Source organism: Ambystoma mexicanum, chromosome 6p, assembly GCF_040938575.1.
Source record: "Ambystoma mexicanum isolate Mex_15411 chromosome 6p, UKY_AmexF1_1, whole genome shotgun sequence".
Taxonomy (NCBI): Eukaryota; Metazoa; Chordata; class Amphibia; order Caudata; family Ambystomatidae; genus Ambystoma; species Ambystoma mexicanum.
In genome coordinates this window covers 638,980,393-638,999,977 of record NC_090935.1, presented here as the reverse complement: position 1 = coordinate 638,999,977, position 19,585 = coordinate 638,980,393, and the positions used below count along the sequence as shown (strand labels likewise).

At 44.4% G+C, this 19,585-nt stretch overlaps 1 protein-coding gene across 4 annotated transcripts in view; it reads right to left on the bottom strand.

Annotated features, from left to right (window-relative positions):
- ANKRA2 (ankyrin repeat family A member 2) overlaps window positions 1-19,585 on the bottom strand; it is a 253,723-nt gene that overhangs the window by 124,227 nt on the left and 109,911 nt on the right. For all 4 annotated transcript variants that reach the window (XM_069627498.1, XM_069627497.1, XM_069627500.1 and 1 more), the window contains exon 4: window positions 5,433-5,807. In XM_069627498.1, coding sequence (XP_069483599.1) covers window positions 5,433-5,718 — 286 coding nt within the window. In that variant the 5' untranslated portion in view covers window positions 5,719-5,807. The remainder of the gene's footprint in view (window positions 1-5,432; window positions 5,808-19,585) is intronic.

The window sequence follows — 19,585 nt, the reverse complement described above, 5'->3', positions numbered from 1 at the left end:
CATTTGAAAGTTCTAGGCATCAATTAAGGTTTTGGAAAGACTAGACCGCTCCTTGTCAAACAGTCTTTTTTCAGTGTGTGATACCTCTTCCTTGTCCCAGTACCAAAGTGATGTCTGTGTGCGTAAGAGTGATTATGTACACAATTCAGGGCGTATCGAATGGATGAACAACTCTCGTGACTCAGAGATGTTTAATAAAATGGTTTACTCATAAAGAGTTTCTAGATGTGTTTAGTCATAACAAAATGAGTTGCCTAGTACAGAAAAATCATCCTAGTTACACAGGAGACAACAAAACATTATACATATATGATCTGATGGAATCGGCAAAGAGATCAATGCACATACAGGAAAAAACAAACATTTTTCACAAAACATGTTGTACTGAACAGATGGGTCCCATTTCGTCTATTGGGAGACAATTCATTGTAACATTGGCTGATTCAAACAGGTTTGAAGTGACAGTGTTTACGTTTGACACTGTGGAAAGAATTGTCGACACAGGTGTGTTTCGGCCACTATTGCACATCTGAGGTGCTTTAGGTTTGGCAGCCTTCATCAGGACGGAAGAGGAAATGGCGGAGAGACAATAAATGATGGCTCCTGTGTGTATCGTGTGACCCTTGTTAAATACGATGTAGAAGAGACTCAACTACTGGTGATAATACAGGGTCCAGGTAAGACTGAACTCTCACAAAATCCCTGAGGATGACAGTCGCAATTGGGGGTGAATTAATCATAAATCCGGTGTGGACTCCCCGGTGTTCGTGTAAGAGTCAATAAAGAGAGGACGTTTGGCTCTGGTTTGTCGCTTCCTCATCCAAGTACCTGACTGGCGTTTACTGGGAGTCATTAGAAAAGGGAAATGGGGGATACTGTGTCTCACCCAATGGTACCTCATCCACACTCCCCAAGTCTCCTCAAACCAGTTGATCCTCCCTCGCATATCCAGCCCCAGGGTCAGGATCTGATAGCGACGGCTGTTCCCTGGCCACCTGGGAGGAGATGTTGGGGAAAGAAGTGAGGATGCCCTCAGATGCCTCAAAGTTGGTTAAAGAAAATTCAGCAAAGATTCATAAAACCATTGAACACAATGTCACTAAGTCCGTTAGGGTTAATAAAGTTATGCTTGCAAGGATGATGTTGCTTGTATTCCCACGAAGAGTGGCATATCAGTTTGGGCACGACATCTGTTGTTGATGGGAGGAGTAAGACTGGCTTGTGTATAGCTAGTCTCTCAATTTAACGACGCAGACAGACAAAAATAAAAAAATTAAAAGAAAGCTTCCTACAGTAGTGCCAAGCTTTCCATTCATCACATGTTTGTGTACATAACAGACGAATAGACACATTAGGTTTCCATAATGAATCTCTCTAAACCAGTTCATAAAATTGTGCACAGTAAACACCAACTATTATGCCTAGCGGCCCTAGCATCTTTACCTAACATTGAGCCATTATAAATTCCAAAAAGCAAACAAGATGGTGCTTTTTATATTGCAAAATTACGCACAGTAACAACAAATAGAACACAATTATAAATGTGATTAAAACGCATCATTATGGGAATCACAAATAGAAAACACGGGTTGAGGTGCAAAATTCTACATGTTGCTTATTTTTGTTGGGGGTATTTATACACCCTATGTTGTTTTTTTGGGAGCAAAAGTGGCAAAAGCGTCCAATCTGTAGGGCTGACAAGGAGTGTCATTATCCACATCAAGATGACATAATTCAATATGCCTGACAAACTGTTAAAAGCAAACATGTCACTGAGATTCCTGCAGTTACTACAACTGCAGAATTGGATGAAGTAGTCTCAACTCTATGTAACTCAAATCACATACCAAGGCATAAATATGTTTTCCAAAATTGATTAGCAGAGTTTGCTAATTGACATTTTCTTGATTAGCAAACAAACCCATTTGATTAGCAATGATGTACTAATATTTTGAATGCCACAAGAAGTTACTTGTACCATACAAATACAGACAAACAACAATGCAGCAGTCTTGTGTACCACTGAAGTAAGACATTAGTGAGATAAGTCAGAACTTGCAAGTTCTTAAAAAAATCCACAAGACCTGCAGGTCGAGTAACTTAACCCAATGGACGAAGAGACCTATGGCAACAAATTTAAATGTGCTTTCTGTAAAATGGTGCAGGTCACCACAATCCCACTTTAGTTTGGCGCACTGCTGCCACCCAGAGGCCAGCCCTGCACAGAGAAAAATCCATTTGACATTTACTGCAAACAAAGTAAAGTTATAGTTTCAAACATCCCTTGCAAATGGTACCGGCCCTTCTTAAAATATACTGGACTATCTGAGCGGGCAAAAAATACTTTGCAATCCCTGGATGAGTCTCTGTAAAACATCAACTGCATGAATAGACACAAATAGATATGATAAAAAAAGGCTCTGAAAACAGTTTGGCCAGCTCTCCCTACTGCAGGTGCCAATACAAATCATAATCCTAGAGCAAAGAAAGCTCTGGAGGCCAACTATAGTGATGGTAGTGTAGTAGATCTATAGATGTACAGAGTTGATGGAACTTTTGATCACTGCTATTCGTAAACATCTAGTTAGCTTAGTGTATTCATTATGTAAGAGGAAAGTAAGAGACTAAGCATAGTGGATGGTGTAGCGGGCAGAGAACTGGACAAACCTATCATATCATATCACTAGGTGAAATATTGTAGTTAGTGGCCATCTCATTTTCAGAGTAGCTGGTATAAAGCAACAGCGCGATAAGACAGAATGTGAAGGAGTACAGGATCAGCTTGCGAGTTGAGCACCAGTTGCAAGCTGCATGTAACCAACAGGTTACAGAACTAGGTTGCCATCAAAAGCATTTGGCAGTTTGATCATGTACATTTTCAAAAGTGTCCACTCGTCAATGAGATGCATCTTCCGAAACAAAATGAAATATAGTTGACACTATGATATTTAGATGCACTAACCTACGCTTTACTGTAAAGCATGGAGGCAATGTAGTGTTTTGCAGTAGCAATACTGTAATTATGCATTGTCTAACAAATTATAACGTACCGAGGGATCTATTTTCTAACATTTTATCACCATTAAATGCTACAATGCACTCCTCACCTGTGATCCTGTACTTATCTAAAACAATGCCTCTATCAGCTTCCACATTATACAAACTTATTACGCCTCAAGAGTTTACGCTAGCATCACAATGTTATAGAAAAAACTGGAATGTAGATTTGGGATGTTTGTTGTCAGACATTGAGTGGAACCGCATTTGTGCAGGATCAGCTAAACATAAGGTTGATTTAGAACTACGACTACAATATACGCAGCAGCGGTTTAACCACTACTTGTACTAGTCTCTGTGGAAGATGTGGTCGTGCAAATCATGCTGTGAAGATGTTTGCTGGAATTGCAGAAGTGATGTTGACACCACCCTCCATATGTTGTGGTTATGTAGGAAAATTCAATTGTTTTGGGATGGTGTTTTACAGAAATAATTTGGTTTTAGGCCTATCCCTTCCAGGAGACCCGCTTGTTGGCATATTGGGCTTACTTCCTTTTGATATTGTATTATACAGTGGAAAACCTTTTCTGGGCATACAGGGCATTATTGGTTCCCAAAGACAAATCCTGAAATTCTGGAAAAGTGATAATGCCCATTGTGTTGATTGGCTGCTGAGTTTGTTGCTTCTCTCTAAAAGGGAGAAAGTGACTTCATGGTAAAGATGAACATCATGAATATGAGAACATCTGGGGTGTGTTTAATTACCTTTATTCTTAACTGTCTACAAATATGCCTTAAGGTTTACTTGATTTGACCCCTCATTAACATCTGTGTGTTGTGGATGGTTTTAGTTTCCCCCCCTTTTTTCTATTGTTCCCCCCCTTTTTTTTGCCCTCTTTTACGTTATGAATAGGACGGCTGGGTTAAGTTTGTAACTGTTCTATACTGTGTACAAAGAAACAGCGGTTCTATATTTGTTCAGGAACCTTTACAATAATAAAAAATAATATGAAAATAAATAAATGGAATTGAATGAATGGATTTAAAAAATAAAGTTAACACATACTTGTCTTTGGCAGACAGAATACAGTTAGCTTAATAAAGGCATTATCCAGATTACATCGGGTTTGCAATTTTTTGAAAAATAAAAATAAAATGATTGCTTGCATACTCACACAGGCTCTCCACTAGCCCTTTTGAACTTGCAGTGAACATAGAAAAGAGGGTGGAGAGAGCACTGGAGGCTAGTGAGGAATGCAGGACGATCTGTGCTTTCATTGAACAGTAACTTAAATAGCTAGGTTTGCCACACAAGTGTCAATTTAATTAGCAATCCTACAAAATTGCACAGCAAATTGCTACCGTACACTGCTTATTTTATGACTTGCATACATAATATTGACAACCCAGCCATATCTACCTGCTGTGGATGAAGAATATACTTCCAGACTGTGAGCTTTGTAAGTGGCTCCACAAGAGGCAGATGCACAGATGTTACGGAATGATGTATTTATTTCCTGAACTCTGAGTTCCAGCACAACCACAAAACACCTGTTCATTGGGATAGTCACCGACCTTGCACACTGATTAACAAGTGCATGTAGTGGAAAGAAGGGACATTTATAGACTGTTTCGTTCCACATACATTTCTTTTGTATTTATTGATGTCTATGTTTTGCTTCCACCATGGCTTATTCATTTTTAAGCAATGTTAATACCCTTAGGCACTTTTGGGGATGTCATGTTTCCACACCACCTCCCCCCCCCCATCTTCTCCAAATGTACAGTCATTTAAAATGATCATAATTTATTTGGTAGTCAGACTTCCCAATATGAACATTTATAGAAACATTTATTTAAAAAGTCTTTTTATTTTTTTTAAACACAGAAAATCTGGTGTGGCCTGTCACCACGGAAGTCATGACATGGGTAAATAAATACTAAAGAAACACAAAGATATCCTCAAATACAGGGGGTACTGATCACTCTACTGCTGTTGAGACAATAATTAAATTCCGAACTTGATCTGTTGATCAGTGGAGGACCGGCTCACTTACCGCATGGGATAAAACACTTGCAGGCTAATACAAAGAATCACATTTCCATTATCTGTCCAGTCCAAAAACGAAGGAGTACAAAACCCTAAGTGTGTAGTAGTGGGTTTTAAGAGATGGAAGTCGGAATGAACTGAAAACCAAGCAAATAAATGAAACCTAAATATGGACATTAAATAATATTAGGTTCCAACAGAAGGAAATTAAATCACACAGACTGCATTACATACCATACAGTGTTTGAAAAAGAAAACAGGCCTTTGCCACATACATTATGAATTCGGCAAACTCCATGGGCCCTCCAAGACAGAAACAGCCTTGCCTTTAACTCAACAAAGTGAAGTAAAACTGTCAAAAAGCAGAACCACAAAAATTACAAACCTTTAAAGAGGACCGATGCCACCTCCAGATCTGAATTAACTTGATCTTGAATATTTTTGCTATCTTCTTCATTCAGAGATTTGACAAATCGAGAACAAACATTCATGTCAAATCGATTGGGCAAAATAAATTTCATTCCCATGGCCATGCCCTGAGCTGGGCCTTCTCCCGAGTTTGAGTCCATGGCATCTTCCACTTTAATGTCCGGCATACTTGACAGGCCATAGTTCATGCACTCCTCCACAACTAAGTGGTCTCCAGTGTCCAGATTAGGAAAAGACGCCATTAGTTCTTGTGTTACGATTAATGTCTATTCATGGTTTACTATACTTTAAACTTCATTCTTTTGACCAACAGTATGGCTCTCCAGATAATCTGCAACAGAAAACAAGGGGTTTGACCAATTTACAGGAAATCATACATTTTCAACAACAAACATAAATTAAAACACCCTGGTACACAAGGCATGCCAGCTAAGCAAAATATGTAATTGTAAAATGTGAATGTAGTAGTGTATATGTAAAATATGTAAATGCAGGAGTCGAAATTGGAGTTTGTGAAGCAGGGGCTGCAAGTAGCTCCTGGATGTCAGGATTTTCCTCTAAGCAGGAGCTACTCATGATGGCCTGGGAGCTTTTAATGTTTCATGTAGGAGTTCTCAGGACGGTGAATGTTGAATTAATGGATAACTTAAAAATAGAAATGAACGCATCGGAAGACTAAATGAAATGCACTGAATGAAAAACAAATTTATTTTTGCAGAGCGATTTTACATTGAGCGATACACACGTCATGATGGGCACTCTGAAGGGCCTGAAAGATGGTGGAATGTGCTTTTCTTTCCTAAACTGTGGCATTCACAAACCAATTCACACACCTTAAGCCCCTATTGCTATGTTGCTCTGTCATTCACTTTACTGCTGACTATTTCTCTTGATTATTTTGCCTCTTACCATTCCCGATTGCATTCCTTTTTTTTTCCTTTTACATTTCTTGCCTGTCAGGTCTTCTGTCATGCAGCTACCTGTCATTTGGTTATTAGCTATTTTTGCCTAGCTGGTACATCCATAACTGCCACTATGATTGTTTCTGTTACTCTATCAATCATTGTTGCCATTTCTTTATTGCCACAACATTTGAATCTCTGAGGCCATCTCTTTTCTGTGATACCACCTTGCTTATTCTTCTATGTTTTTCTCTCGGCAGCTCCTGCAGAATAATCTAACTTTCACATGACATACAAACTGTAACCCATCAAGCGCTGGACGTCTTCTAGAGGTTTCCTAATACACCTTTATTAGAAATTCACAGACACAGAGTGAATGTCAAATAGGTATGGGTGCAAGGCACCAGTCACCAGGAGCTTCTTGTAGCTGGTGGTGTCATGCTAACCATGCTCTCCTAAGCTATGGCCAAGAGCTAAAAAAGCTCCCAGCTATTTTCAACCCTGTAAATACTAAAATAAACATGTGGTAACATTACTCATACTACACAAGGGTCCAACAGGTTTTTGTATATTGAGTCATGCTGTAATTGGTTCAAATGATAGTAAAACATGCTAGTGGGGAAACTAGTTTGAATTGAACCCCACCTCTGCTGTTGTGGGATCTTTTCTCCCCACTCTTTGGCTCATGCTATTCTGAATTCAATACGTTTTCATTAACATCAGTGTAGACCCACTTGGATTTCTCTACCATTTTCAACATCCTAAAGAAAATGTTATTACTCCACAAAAAGCACATCTTAGTGCATGTAGCCAGTAATAGGAAAGGGCAAATAAAGGGCTCTAATCCATCACAGGTAGAACATAAACAACATAGTCTGACAACAATGGGTCCATTACTCAAACCATGTGCTACTGTGACACCTTTTTAGTGTTCTATCATAAAGTTACTTTGCATTATTTATTGGATATAATTATAATTGTTCTTTTATAACGCGCTTAATACCGGGGACAAGTTTCTAAGCACAAGCCCGGGATTCAAACCTGTGTTGCAATGCGTTGTCTTGCTTCCAAGCCAAACGTGTTACCCCTAAGCCATCCTCACGGCCACATATAGTTGTTAACAATGGGTTTTTACAGCAAAGTTATAAGATGCAAATAATTCTGTTAACCGCATAAAGAAGTGGAGAATCTAAAACAAAAGCTCAGAGTACACACAGCCCATGCATAAAATAATGTGTTCAGACAAATAAGTCTCATTGTCGACTGAAGTATTTTAAGGGAAATACACATACATTTTCATTTTAAAAACAGCAGTGTTTGTGGCTTAACCATTTTTACGTGCCACATAATTATGATAAACTTGTCTTCAATCCTTATATGTAATCCTAAAACGGCCAGCTCCGGAAGGCTGCTCGCCAACGGCGACCGGTACGCTCAGAAGTGCGCACTCAACAGAGAGAGGGTACGGGATCCCCGTTGAAAAATCCCCTTTGAGTACCGCTCGCCGGAGCCGACCGTTGAGCGTACAGCAACACTGCCTGGATGGACCCAGTTTCGGAGACTCTCGGTTCAAGACACATGTGTGCCATGCTCTGGTGAAGCCTCAGAGCAAAGGGTATGAAACATACGGATCCATTTTATTGGTGGGCGCATTTGTTATGTTGTTATTGTGATTTATACTGGGCATCGCTGCCATTTTCATGGTCTCCAGGTGCTCTGGCGGATCTGAAAACGAAGGAGGGTTGGGAGGGCTTAGTTTGTGGGATTGATAAGGAAAGTGCACAAGAGCTTTGACGAGCTGTTGGTTGATTCAGTTCGGAAAAAAACTGTCACTGTGTGCTGATTGGTTTTAGTTGGTAGACGTTATGTGGCGTTGAGTGTGTCTGGGGTGATTTCTCTGATAGTTTGTAGAGGTTTTAGGTTTTGTTTTCTGTGGCATAGGTATGAGTGCCATTTGTTCAGTGTTTGAGGAAGAGTATGCAGAGTATTAGACAGTTTTTAGAAGGAGGAGTGTGAATTTTTGTGTGTGGTTATGTTGATCAGTCCAGTTAATATTATTCTGTGGTGATTTGCAGTAGAATGCTTTATTTCTTTGGGTGCTGTTTCGGTTCATAAGGTTGCATTTGTGTTTGGTGTTTTTATTGTCATGTGCTGACAGTTTCCCTTTGATGATGTTTCCCATTTAGCTCGGTGAGTTAAATGCTGTTAACAATTTCCCGAACTTTAGGTGATCTTCTGTTGTTTGCGTTTCCTTTGGGAGCGAGTTCCAAAGTCTCGCTGCTATGCAGGAGAATGCTGTTCCCTGAAATCTCTACTTTACGTGATGCTTAGGGGCAAGGTGACCATCACTGCTGGACCTTAAGTATTCAGTTTTGTTTGTAGATGGACATGTTTTCCTGTATGAATTCACTCCTTGGCCATGGATTGCCGTGTGTAATATACAGAGTGTTTTGAAGAAAATGTGTTTCACCTGTAGCTAATGTAGGGTTCTCAGTGCTGGTGTGATGTGTTCTCTTTTAGTGAGTCTGAGGAGTAGTCTTGCTGCCGAGTTCTAGGTTTGTTGTAGATTTTTGATAAGGTAGTCTGGCATTCCGAGATAGATGCTGTTGGCGTAGTCTATTTTTGACATGATGAGAGAAATGATGGCAAGTGTTCGATGTTGGAAAGCGAAAAAGGGAAGTATCCATTTGATTGTGTGTAGGTGGAAGAAGCATTTCTTTACTAGTGTGTTGACTTGCAATTCGAATGATAAGTCATTGTCCATTAGAATTCTGAGATTTTTGAACACTTTGGATTGTTCTCATCGGTTTCCAAATTCAGTAGGCCATGGAATGTGGCGATGGTTCGGTGGGTCAGTGGGCGCGATCATGTTTTCTGATTTGTCAGAGTTGAGTTTGAGGCTGTTGGTACTCATCCAATGGTTTATTTCTGTGAAAAAGTTGGTAAGGGTTGTGTTTTGTTCTTAGCATTGATTTTGTAGATGATTTGTGTGTTGCCTGCTTAATTGTTTTGATGAGGTTGATGAGAGGGGTCATGTACATGTTAAATAGTAGTGGTAAGAGGAATGAGCCTTGTGAAACTCTGCAAGTTAAGTTGTTCTGCAGGAGTTGAGTTTGTATGGGAGGATTGGTCCAAGAGACCCCCCTCCCCTGCATCCTCTCCCCCTTGTGAAGTCCATGGCTCATCAGGGGTTCCCCCTGCCACCAGGGCCGAGGTGGTGGGTGGGCCACTGGCTGAAGACATTGACCAAACATGCTGAAATTAGCTAGGCCCTGGAAACCATTTTGTGAAATAAAGATGGTTTGAGCCCTGTGCACCACAGCGCGGCCCCCACCCTCGGAGAGTTTCACTTATCCCTGTGGCCGCAGCTCTCTGGCAGATCCGCTGAGAGCCCGTTCCCACGAACAGACGGACATGAGCTAGTGTTAGATACCAACACTGTAACATTTCACCTTCCGCAGTGTATCGCTGTTTCCAGTATGACCCGGCCAGCAGGGCCGGGGTGGAAAAGAACTGTAAAATGGTCCCCAGACAAAAACAGAGTCCCCAAATACTAATGAGCAAACTACCTGTGATGAAACCTTTCTCTCCACGACCTTTCTGACTAAAAACCTGTAACCACCATGAAGATGGCAGAATGTGTGCTTATATGACATTCGGGATGAAGTACCCACATCCCCGTAGCTATGCGCAAATAGTAAAAGTGTCCCGGGTTTTTTTTCATGTTGTATGTTTCGCCGAGAAGACTGCACCCCCAGGTCCCATGCCATAACTGAACTAATGCTGCTAGAGCACAAAGGAAGACAAATGCAACCCTATTGGGAGCTCATGCAAGGGGTGCATGAAAATGCACCATATGTATGTCCAAGCTCACTATGTGTCACTGCCGTCAGTCTTACTGGCGGGTTGCTCCTGCGTGCTCCACCAACCTTACTACTACCTCACTTACCGCACATGTACAGAAATGTAACAAAATGTTGTGGTTGTTAAATACTTAACGTATAGGTAACGTGTTTGAAACGGCCATGTGAAAGACACTAACAATGTCAAAAACATAAGCTTTGAAAAGACTCAATGAGTATTGTATATTATGTGAATGATTATGTTTCTTCCACTTAAAACTGCAACACACGAGGAAAATACCTTTGTGAGCACATGCAAGGCCATTCCCCCTTCCTCCCAGTGAAGCCTGCCAGACGAAAAAGCAGAGGCCTGTGCTGCTCTGCTCTACCTCTCCCAATTCGGCTGGAGCGGCTTCAAACATTCACATTCCCCCCCGCAGCACCCAAGGCCACGGCATGTCACCTGAATTATTTACAACCCAGCAGTAAACCCCGGCCTTAAAACACAGATCCAAAGACGCCCTTTCTTAGGCTCCACGACCCACCGGCTCACCCTAGGTTAATGGCCCCTGTAAAAGTAGGACACCCAATATTATAGCAACACTACAGGAACACATTCATAATGACTTCTAACGAGACATGATAACACAGACAGCCCGTCCCATGCCCTGAGACCCAACCTCGCAACCTATGATACCCGGTCAACGGGACGATGGTAACCATGTATTGATGTATCACCAAAAGACCCCACTCTAGGTGCATTCCTCCTGTGTTGCATTAACCTGTAGAATAACCTATTGGAAGATTTACCGGAGAAGATAATATTGCAATGTTGAATGACTTCGGTGTGCGTGGCCTTAGGGCAGAAAGCCAGGAAAACGTTCATCACTGACACTGGTCACGGCTGACACAAAAACACCGTCCGGATGAGCCCAGCTGACCTGCCAGGCCCAGCCCAACCCACGAGGGTAACCAGTGACGTCCTCCAACCACGGCAAACCACATCGCAGCAACACCTATAGTTAGTCGTCGCAACCCAATCCCCACGAACTTGTGCCCCCTATAGCATGTAGGTTCTTGTGACGCTTTTTGTAAATATATACGCCTGTCTTTGCTATTGTCAGGCAGAGCGCTCTCGGAGTTTGCAGAGTCCTTTGCATGCCCTATTCTGATTGATAAACTCCCATTTAAGCTCACCCGCACTTTGTCCTAGTCTTATTCCCATCTTGGGAGAGTCCATTACTGTCTCTCATTGTGGGGAGGATTGTGCTATCTGGGGGACGCTGGCCTTCAGTGGTGACCCACACGTGATTATTATTTTCTGCTAACATATATATACCCCTACCGTCCCCTTTGGCATGAAAATCTCCGGTCAAAAAGGGATACGCACAGTGCGCCAGCTCCGGAAGGCTGCTCGCCAACGGCGACCGGTACGCTCAGAAGTGCGCACTCAACAGAGAGAGGGTACGGGATCCTGGTTGAAAAATCCCCTTTGAGTACCGCTCGCCGGAGCCGGGGCTGACCGTTGAGCGTACGGCAACACTGCCTGGACGGACCCAGTTTGGGAGACTTTCGGTTCAAGACGGGCACGTGAGTATTAAGTGCGAGCGACCATAAGGAGTAGGGGAGGAAATATAGGACAGGGAACGAGGTTGGTTGAAAGGGGACACTTTGGGTCTACTAAGGACCACTCTAGACTTTCTTTGCTTTTTCTTTGCATATGGCCATTAGGATTAAGAGGTGAAAAGAGATAAAGAGACGGGAACCTAGCTCAGCGAGGGGGTAGAAGGCGGCGCCGCATAGTGCTATCTTGACTAGTACTGGGAATAGATGAAGAAGGTGTCTGGTAAAGGAAGACACAGTGAATACATTAGTGACTGCTATTTTTTCTATTCTTCTCTTTGGGTTTACGGGGAAAAAACAGGGTTAGTACAAACAAAGAGATAATCTAAGTAGAAGAACAAGTTACTTCTTACCTTGTAACGTTCTTTCGACGGGATTTTCCTCCGACGTATTCCTTATCTTAGATATCTCCTTCCAGCTCTGCTGGCCTGGGAAAATTTTTCTCTAGAGGGCGCTGTGCGTCGACGTCCTCCGAGTCTATGTCCCTCGACAGCCACCGTATCGACGTCATCCTGCCCATAAAGGCCGCGCGCAGCGTCCGTTGCTCAGTTCCGTTTTGTAGCCCACAATAATTCTTTCTGGACTAAACTAATCACCCTGAAGGAGCGTAAGCTGCAACAACAAGGGAAGTAGAACTGCGGGGATGGAAGGGAGGGTCAATAAGGAATACGTCGGAGGAACATCCCGTCGAAAGAACGTTACAAGGTAATAAGTAACTTGTTCTTCGAAGGGATTGTGTCCTCCAACGTATTCCTTATCTTAGATAGGCTCCCATAGCAGCATTCTATCATTGGAGGAGGGAGTACTGACTTCACGCTGTCTTCTATTGATGAATAGAGTGCAGTACAGCCCTTCCAAACCTAGTCTCTTGACTGGAGGAGGAATCCAAATTGTAAAATCGTGTAAAGGTATGGATAGACGACCATGTAGCGGCCGCACAGATGTCTTTGCTGCAATACCTCTGGTCGAATGAGCCCTAAGGTTTTGAGGGGGCTCTTTCCCTGCCAGTTTATAACATTCCAGAATGGCTAGAATGATCCATCTGGAAATGGTCTGCTTAGTTATTGGTAACCCCAGCTTGTGCCCTATGTAACCTACAAACAGCTGGCCTTCCTGTCTTATCCTGGCTAGTCTACTGAAGTAAAAACTTAAAGCCCTTCTAGGGTCTAGCCTGTGTAACCTCTCTTCCTCTTTCCCCGGATGAGGAGGAGGATAGAAAGATGGTAGGGTAATCTTCTGAGTGATATGGAATTCAGAAACCACCTTTGGGAGGAAATTAGGCTTCACTTGCAGGACAACTTTGTCTTTGTGAAAGATTGTATGAGGGGATTTACAAGAAAGAGCTTGTAATTCGCTCACCCTTCTAGCAGATGTAAGTGCTATTAATAAAACAGTTTTAAGGGTAAGGAATCTTAACGAACAAGAATGGAGTGGTTTGAAAGGTGAGCCCATCAGGAAAGTTAGGACTAAGTTTAAATCCCACAGGGGAACTTGGAATGGTCTTGGGGGATAAACATTGGTTAACCCCTTTAGAAACTGTATTACCAAGGGTAACTTGAAATAGGATGGTTCTTCCGCAGTGCGCTTAAAAATGGATAGCGCTGTGAGATAGCCCTTAATGGTGCCAACTTGAAGGCCTGAATTCGCCAAATATAGTAGGAAGGACAAAACCATTGGTGTACCACATGAAAAGGGGTCAATATTCTGTTCTCTACACCAGCTGCAAAATCTGTTCCAACGGCAGCGGTATAAAGACTTTGTTGCTGGCCTCCTTGCCGAAAGCAACACCTCCATAACATCATCAGGGAGGTCCCAATCCTTGTACCGCAGCCTTTCAGAAGCCAAGCGTGAAGGTTGAGGGTTTTGATGTCTGGATGGAGAACCTGACCTCCCTTCTGTGAGAGTAGGTTCTCTCTGAGTGGAAGTCGAATTGGAGGGCAGATGGACAAGTCTAGAAGGTCCGGGTACCATGTTCTCCTGGCCCAATCTGGGGCAATTAGGATCATGGTTCTCCGGAATCTTCTCAACCTCCTGATCATTTGAGGAATGACAGGGACCTGTGGGAACGCGTACAGAAGCGGAAACTCCCAGTCCACTATGAACGCGTCTCCCAGAGCTCCTCTCGGGGGAAATTCCCTTGAGCAGAACAGATCGCACTTCCTGTTGACGCTGGTGGCGAACAGATCCACCTGAGGGGTTCACCAAAGGGCGAAGATCTCTTGAAGGACTTCCTGAGCTAGTTCCCACTCGTGGGAGACTGTACTCTGCCTGCTCAGAGCGTCCGCTGTCAAGTTCTTCTCTCCGGCTAGGTGAACTGCCGATAGAGAGATTCCTTCTTGGATTGCCCAAAACCAGAGCTGCATCGCCTCTCTGCACAGGGGTAGTGATCCTACGCCTCCTCTTTTGTTGAGGTAATGCATGGCCACCGTGTTGTCCGTCATTATCAGGACATTTTTCCCTTGTACAGCTGGCAAGTCTGATGGCTCTCAGCTCTAACAGGTTGATTTGTAGTCTGGACTCCGATGGAGACCAACGACCGCTGATGGTCAAGTCGTTGGCGTGGGCTCCCCACCCTCTGAGTGAGGCATCCGTGACTACCGTTATCTCTGGCCAGGGTTGCCAAAACTGTTCTCCTTTCAGAATGTTCTCCTGACAGGCCCACCACTGAAGGTCTCGAGCTACACTGTCGGGAACCTGAAGAAGATCTGTCATTCTTCCTGAGAGTCCTCAGTGCCCACTGGAGGGATCTCATTCTGAGGCGAGCCTCTGGCACTAGGAAAATGCAGGATGCCATGAGGCCTAGCAACCTCAAAAAGTCAAAGGCTGGGAGACTTTGGGCATTTTGGAACTTGGTAACCATCTGTAGAATATCTTGAGCCCTCACCTCTGGTGGCAAGGCTTTTCCCAGGGAAGTGTCCAGGATCGCTCCGATGAACTGGAGTCTCTGCGATGGTATCATTTGTGACTTCTTTAAATTGAGGGAGAAGCCCAGTTTGTGAAGGGAGTGGCACACGTGATTTAGCTGGATCTGAGCTTGTTCCGAAGATACAGCCCTGATCAACCAATCGTCCAGGTAGGGGTAGACGTGAATCCCTTCCCTCCTTAGACTTGCAGCCACTACCGACATCAGCTTGGTGAAGACCCTCAGGGCGGAGGTCAGCCCAAATGGCAGCACTCGAAATTGATAATGAGAGTTGCCAATTGCGAACCTCAGGTATTTCCTGTGTTTGAGATGGATAGGCACATGGAAATAAGCGTCCTGAAGGTCCAGAGATACCAACCAGTCCTGGAACTGAAGGGCCTGGAGGATCTCAGAAAGAGTGACCATCTTGAATTTGTCTTTCCTGAGGAATTTGTTCAATTCCCGCAAGTCCAAGATGGGTCTCAGTCCTCCGTCTTTCTTTGGAATGAGAAAGTAAGGGGAGTACCAGCCCTTGTTCCTCTCCGCTACAGGTACCGGTTCTATGGCACCTTTCTCTAGCAGGTCCAAAATTTCCTGCAAGAGGAGCGGATCTGGAGCTTTTTGAGAGCTGATCCCCGGTGGATGACTCTGAGGTATGCGTAGGAAAGGCAGGCAGTAACCTTGGGCAACTGTTTCCAATGCCCAAGCATCTGACGTGATAGCCTGCCATTCCGCCAGATGTTGAGTCAACCTGCCTCCTACAGGTGTCCTGTGAGGGAAGTCCTCAGAGTGGTTTTGGGGCGGCTGATGCAGATGCCGATGGTAAAGAGGCACCTGCTGTTGCTGTGGCTTTTGAATATCTACCCCGTCCACCTCGGGTAGTTCTTCTTTGTCCCCTTTGAGCCGGTCGTCCTCTACCTCTTCCGAATGCGGAGTAGAAGCGAAAGGACTTGCCCCTCGCAGAGGTTCCTGTGGGACGTAAAGGTGTCTGACGGATTGCAGCGCCTAGGGATTTTGCTGCTGCTTTTGAAGTTCGCAGTTTCTCTAAACTGTCATCCGCCTTTTTCCCGAACAAAGAAGAGCCATCGAATGGCATGTTCAAAAGTCTGGCTTGCACATCTGGGGCAAAACCAGACTTTCTCAACCAAGCGAATCTCCTGGTTGTTGTACTTGCCGCCATTGCTCTGCTAATACTGTCAGCTGAATCAATGCCCGTCTGGAGGGATTCGCACATAGCGTCTTTACCGTCCTGTATGATATTCAGGAACGCCTCCCTTTCTTCTACCTCCGGGATGCAGTCAGCCGCTGTAGAAGCACACTCCCAAAGTGTATGGCTGAATCTAGCAAGGGTGCAAGTAGCATTAACAGATTTTAACGCCATGCTACATGCCGAAAAAAGTTTCTTTGCCATAGCATCATATTTTTTATCGTCCCTGTCCTGCGGGACGGTAGGATAAGCCGTCTTGACATCAGTAGAAGATGCTGCCTGTACCACCAGACTTTCTGGGGATGGGTGTTTTGACAAAAACTCTGGGTCTGTAGAAGATACCCTGTATTTTGTAGACAGTTTTTTATTTACTGCCGGGATGACATCTGGGGTTTCCCAGTTCGTCATAATCTTCCTCTGAAGAGCTTTATGAAAAGGCACCACAGGATCCTCCTGTGGGCCTTTGTCAAGAATATCCGTGAGGTCATCTTGTTGGAAAGATTGTGAAGGTGCAGACCACCCCATAAACTCTGTGATCCTGGCCATTAAGGCTCTATAGGGGGTTTCAGCATGCTCCCCCGGGTCTGGCCTAGCAAACTCCACCTCAGGGGAAGTGTCTAACCCACTTGCCTCATGTAAGGAATCATGAAGATCCTTTAATTTGCGTTCTTCAGAGGAAAATTCCTCTCTAATTGGGGTTACAGGTCCCTGCAACTCAAATGTGTCTTCCTGTTCAGACAATTCACCCTCTTCCATAATTGAGGACATAGTTCTCAATTGTTCTGAACTCATAAAGGGTGTAAACCCCATTTCCAAGGCAGAGGGTGCCGAACTTGTCATAATCGGCCTCGAAAACGTCGATGTCGTCGACGCCGAAGGCTTCGAGCGTGGCGTCGAAAACAAAGGCGGAGGCCTTGATGACTTCGACAGAATTGGGATTCTGCTCGACAATCTCGACGCCATCGTCATCGAGGACCTGGAGATAGTCACTGGGTGTGTCGTAACCGTGACTTTTCTTGGCGTCGACGCCGGTGTCGAAGCTGGCGTCGAGTCGACAGACCCGTATGTCGAAGGTCCCTTCGACAACGGCGTCGAAGACACCGACCTCGGCGTCGACGGAACCTTCGTCAACGGCGTCGACGGAACCTTCGATGAAGGTTTTGAGGTCATAGTCCTACTCGAGGGTGCGAGACGCGCTCGAGAGGTTTCCTTCGCCGGGTACTGCGACTCGCGGCGTTTTTGACCTTCGGGTCTTTCGACCAGAGCATCGCTCTCGGCAGTCTTCGAGGGGGTCTAGGCCGCTTTCTCGAAGACGCTCATCATATTTTTGCGGAATTCCTCCCATTCAGCCCGGGAACTATGTTTTGTGGGGCATGGGATTCTCTTTGGAGAAACAGAGGAAGAGGAAGACGGAGAAGGGGATCTTCGACGTCTCCTCTTCGAGTGCTTCGATCTCGAGGAGTGATGGGACCCACTCCGAGACCTGGAGCGCGAATGGTGACGAGGAGAGAAAGAAGAAGCTTTAAAAGTCTTACCTTTCTCCAGCTTCCCCCTACGCTCCTTCAGGGCCTTAGCTGTCATGGACATACAGTCCTCGCACTCCGAACAATGGTGTTCAGCTCCCAAACACCACAGAAACTCTGTGAGGGTCATTCAGCGACATCTTTTTTCCACAATCTCGGCATTTTTTGAAGCCGGATCGAGGAGTTGTTGGTTCCGACGAAAAAGCCATCGAGTACGGTATCGAATAACTCGAGGTAAATAGGATTAACCTGACAAAACTGAGCAACGGTATTCCGAGGCACTGAGTAAGCGCGGAAAAACGGAACTGAACAACGGACGCTGCGGGCGGCCTTTATAGGCAGGATGACGTCGACGTCGATACGGCGGCTGTCGAGGGACATCGACTCGGAGGACGTTGACGCGCAGCGCCCTCTAGAGAAAAATTTTCCGAGGCCAGCAGAGCTGGAAGGAGATATCTAAGATAAGGAATACGTCGGAGGACACAATCCCTTCGAAAGACAAGTTTATATCAAAACTCGAAAACAAATTCATATCAGAGTAAGATAGAAAGGGACAGCTGGCAAGGGAGGAAAGGGAGTACAAACTGGGCTATGAATAGAGTGTTGTCTATGGGTGTGTAAGCATCGTATGTGTCGGAACATATTTGTTGCGATGAATGTGTAGAGGTGGTCATAAATGCATAATTATGGTGTGGTTATGGTAAGTGTGACCAGAAGAAATCTTACAAAGAAGAGTGTAATGTGGTAAAGTGATTGTTTATTTTTGACTTGTTGGGTAACATTGCTGAAGATATTGATGGTGTACGAAGGGTGGTTTGCTTTTGTATGTGCCCCCTAAAGTGTACAGAATAGAGGCTGTGCGCGGCCATTTTCGTATTGTACAGGTGGCAGAAACACACGCAGGTCCCCGCGCACAGTAATACACAAATACTTAGATAAATTTGGTGATAGACTTATGTAAAGATATATATATAAAAATACATCAGTATCGAGCAACCACGAACTATGGGGGCAGAAACACCCTTATCACATATTTGCAAGAATCTACCTGGGTACGCTGAACGCATTAAGAAATATCATGATCAGTGGATCACAGAGCTGAAGGGGGAAGGATTACCCCAGATATGGCCCGAAGGGGAATCATTTGACAAGAGTGTCCTAGATATGGCAGCTACATGCATTTGTTTGAAATACAAGGGGAAGCAGCTACATAATAGGAGAGAAATATTAGACCTATGGAGATTGTTTGAAGAAATACCCCCGCCTAAGAAAAGGGAATTAGGTACTGATCTACCATCTACCACTGACAATCCATTACTGATACCAAATGATGACAAGGTGTTGCCAGGAGGGGAGCCACCGGTAGAGATAACTAGGTTGTACCCAATACTAAATAAGCCAGTGCCCGCAGAAGGATACAGTGACTCAACATATGTACCCCCAACAACAACCACTACCACCCAAGGGCCAACAGCACCCCCACCGTATGAGAGTCATAGAGAGCGAGACCAGGTAAGTACACCAATAGTGAACATAGAGAAACTAACAGAAGACCTAGAGTCCAGGCTCTCTATAGCAAAAGATGAGCTCTCAAGAATAAAAGGTATATGTGAACAGACTGCGATTAATGCTGCTTGGTCAGAACCCACATCAAGAGCGCAGAGTGAGAATAAAACCATTGAGGAGGGGTGGAAGAAGGGGGAGGCAAGCAAGTGGATATATGCATTCGAGAAAAACACAGCCCGGGTACCTCTAGCAATAGGTGATGTGAAGAGTCTGCGAGTATCAGCAGTGGGGGATCAAGCTGACAGAGTATGGGGAAAGGCTGGCTTCCCGGGAGTAACTTTAGACTGCGATCGCCATGATGGAGCCTCTTTTAACACAGTACGTGCCAGGGTGTGGGACGCCTTAAGAGAGACGTTTCCAGACACCCCAGATTTGCAGTCAGTAATGCAATGTACAATGAACGACAGGGAAGATGCTATGGATTACATTTTTCGGGTCCAAGAGATGTGGAGAGCCGAAACGGGCACGCCCTGGTATCACTCAACATCATTATTCTACTTCATAATAAAGAGGGGGCTCCCTACAGAGGTGCAGAAAGCACTTG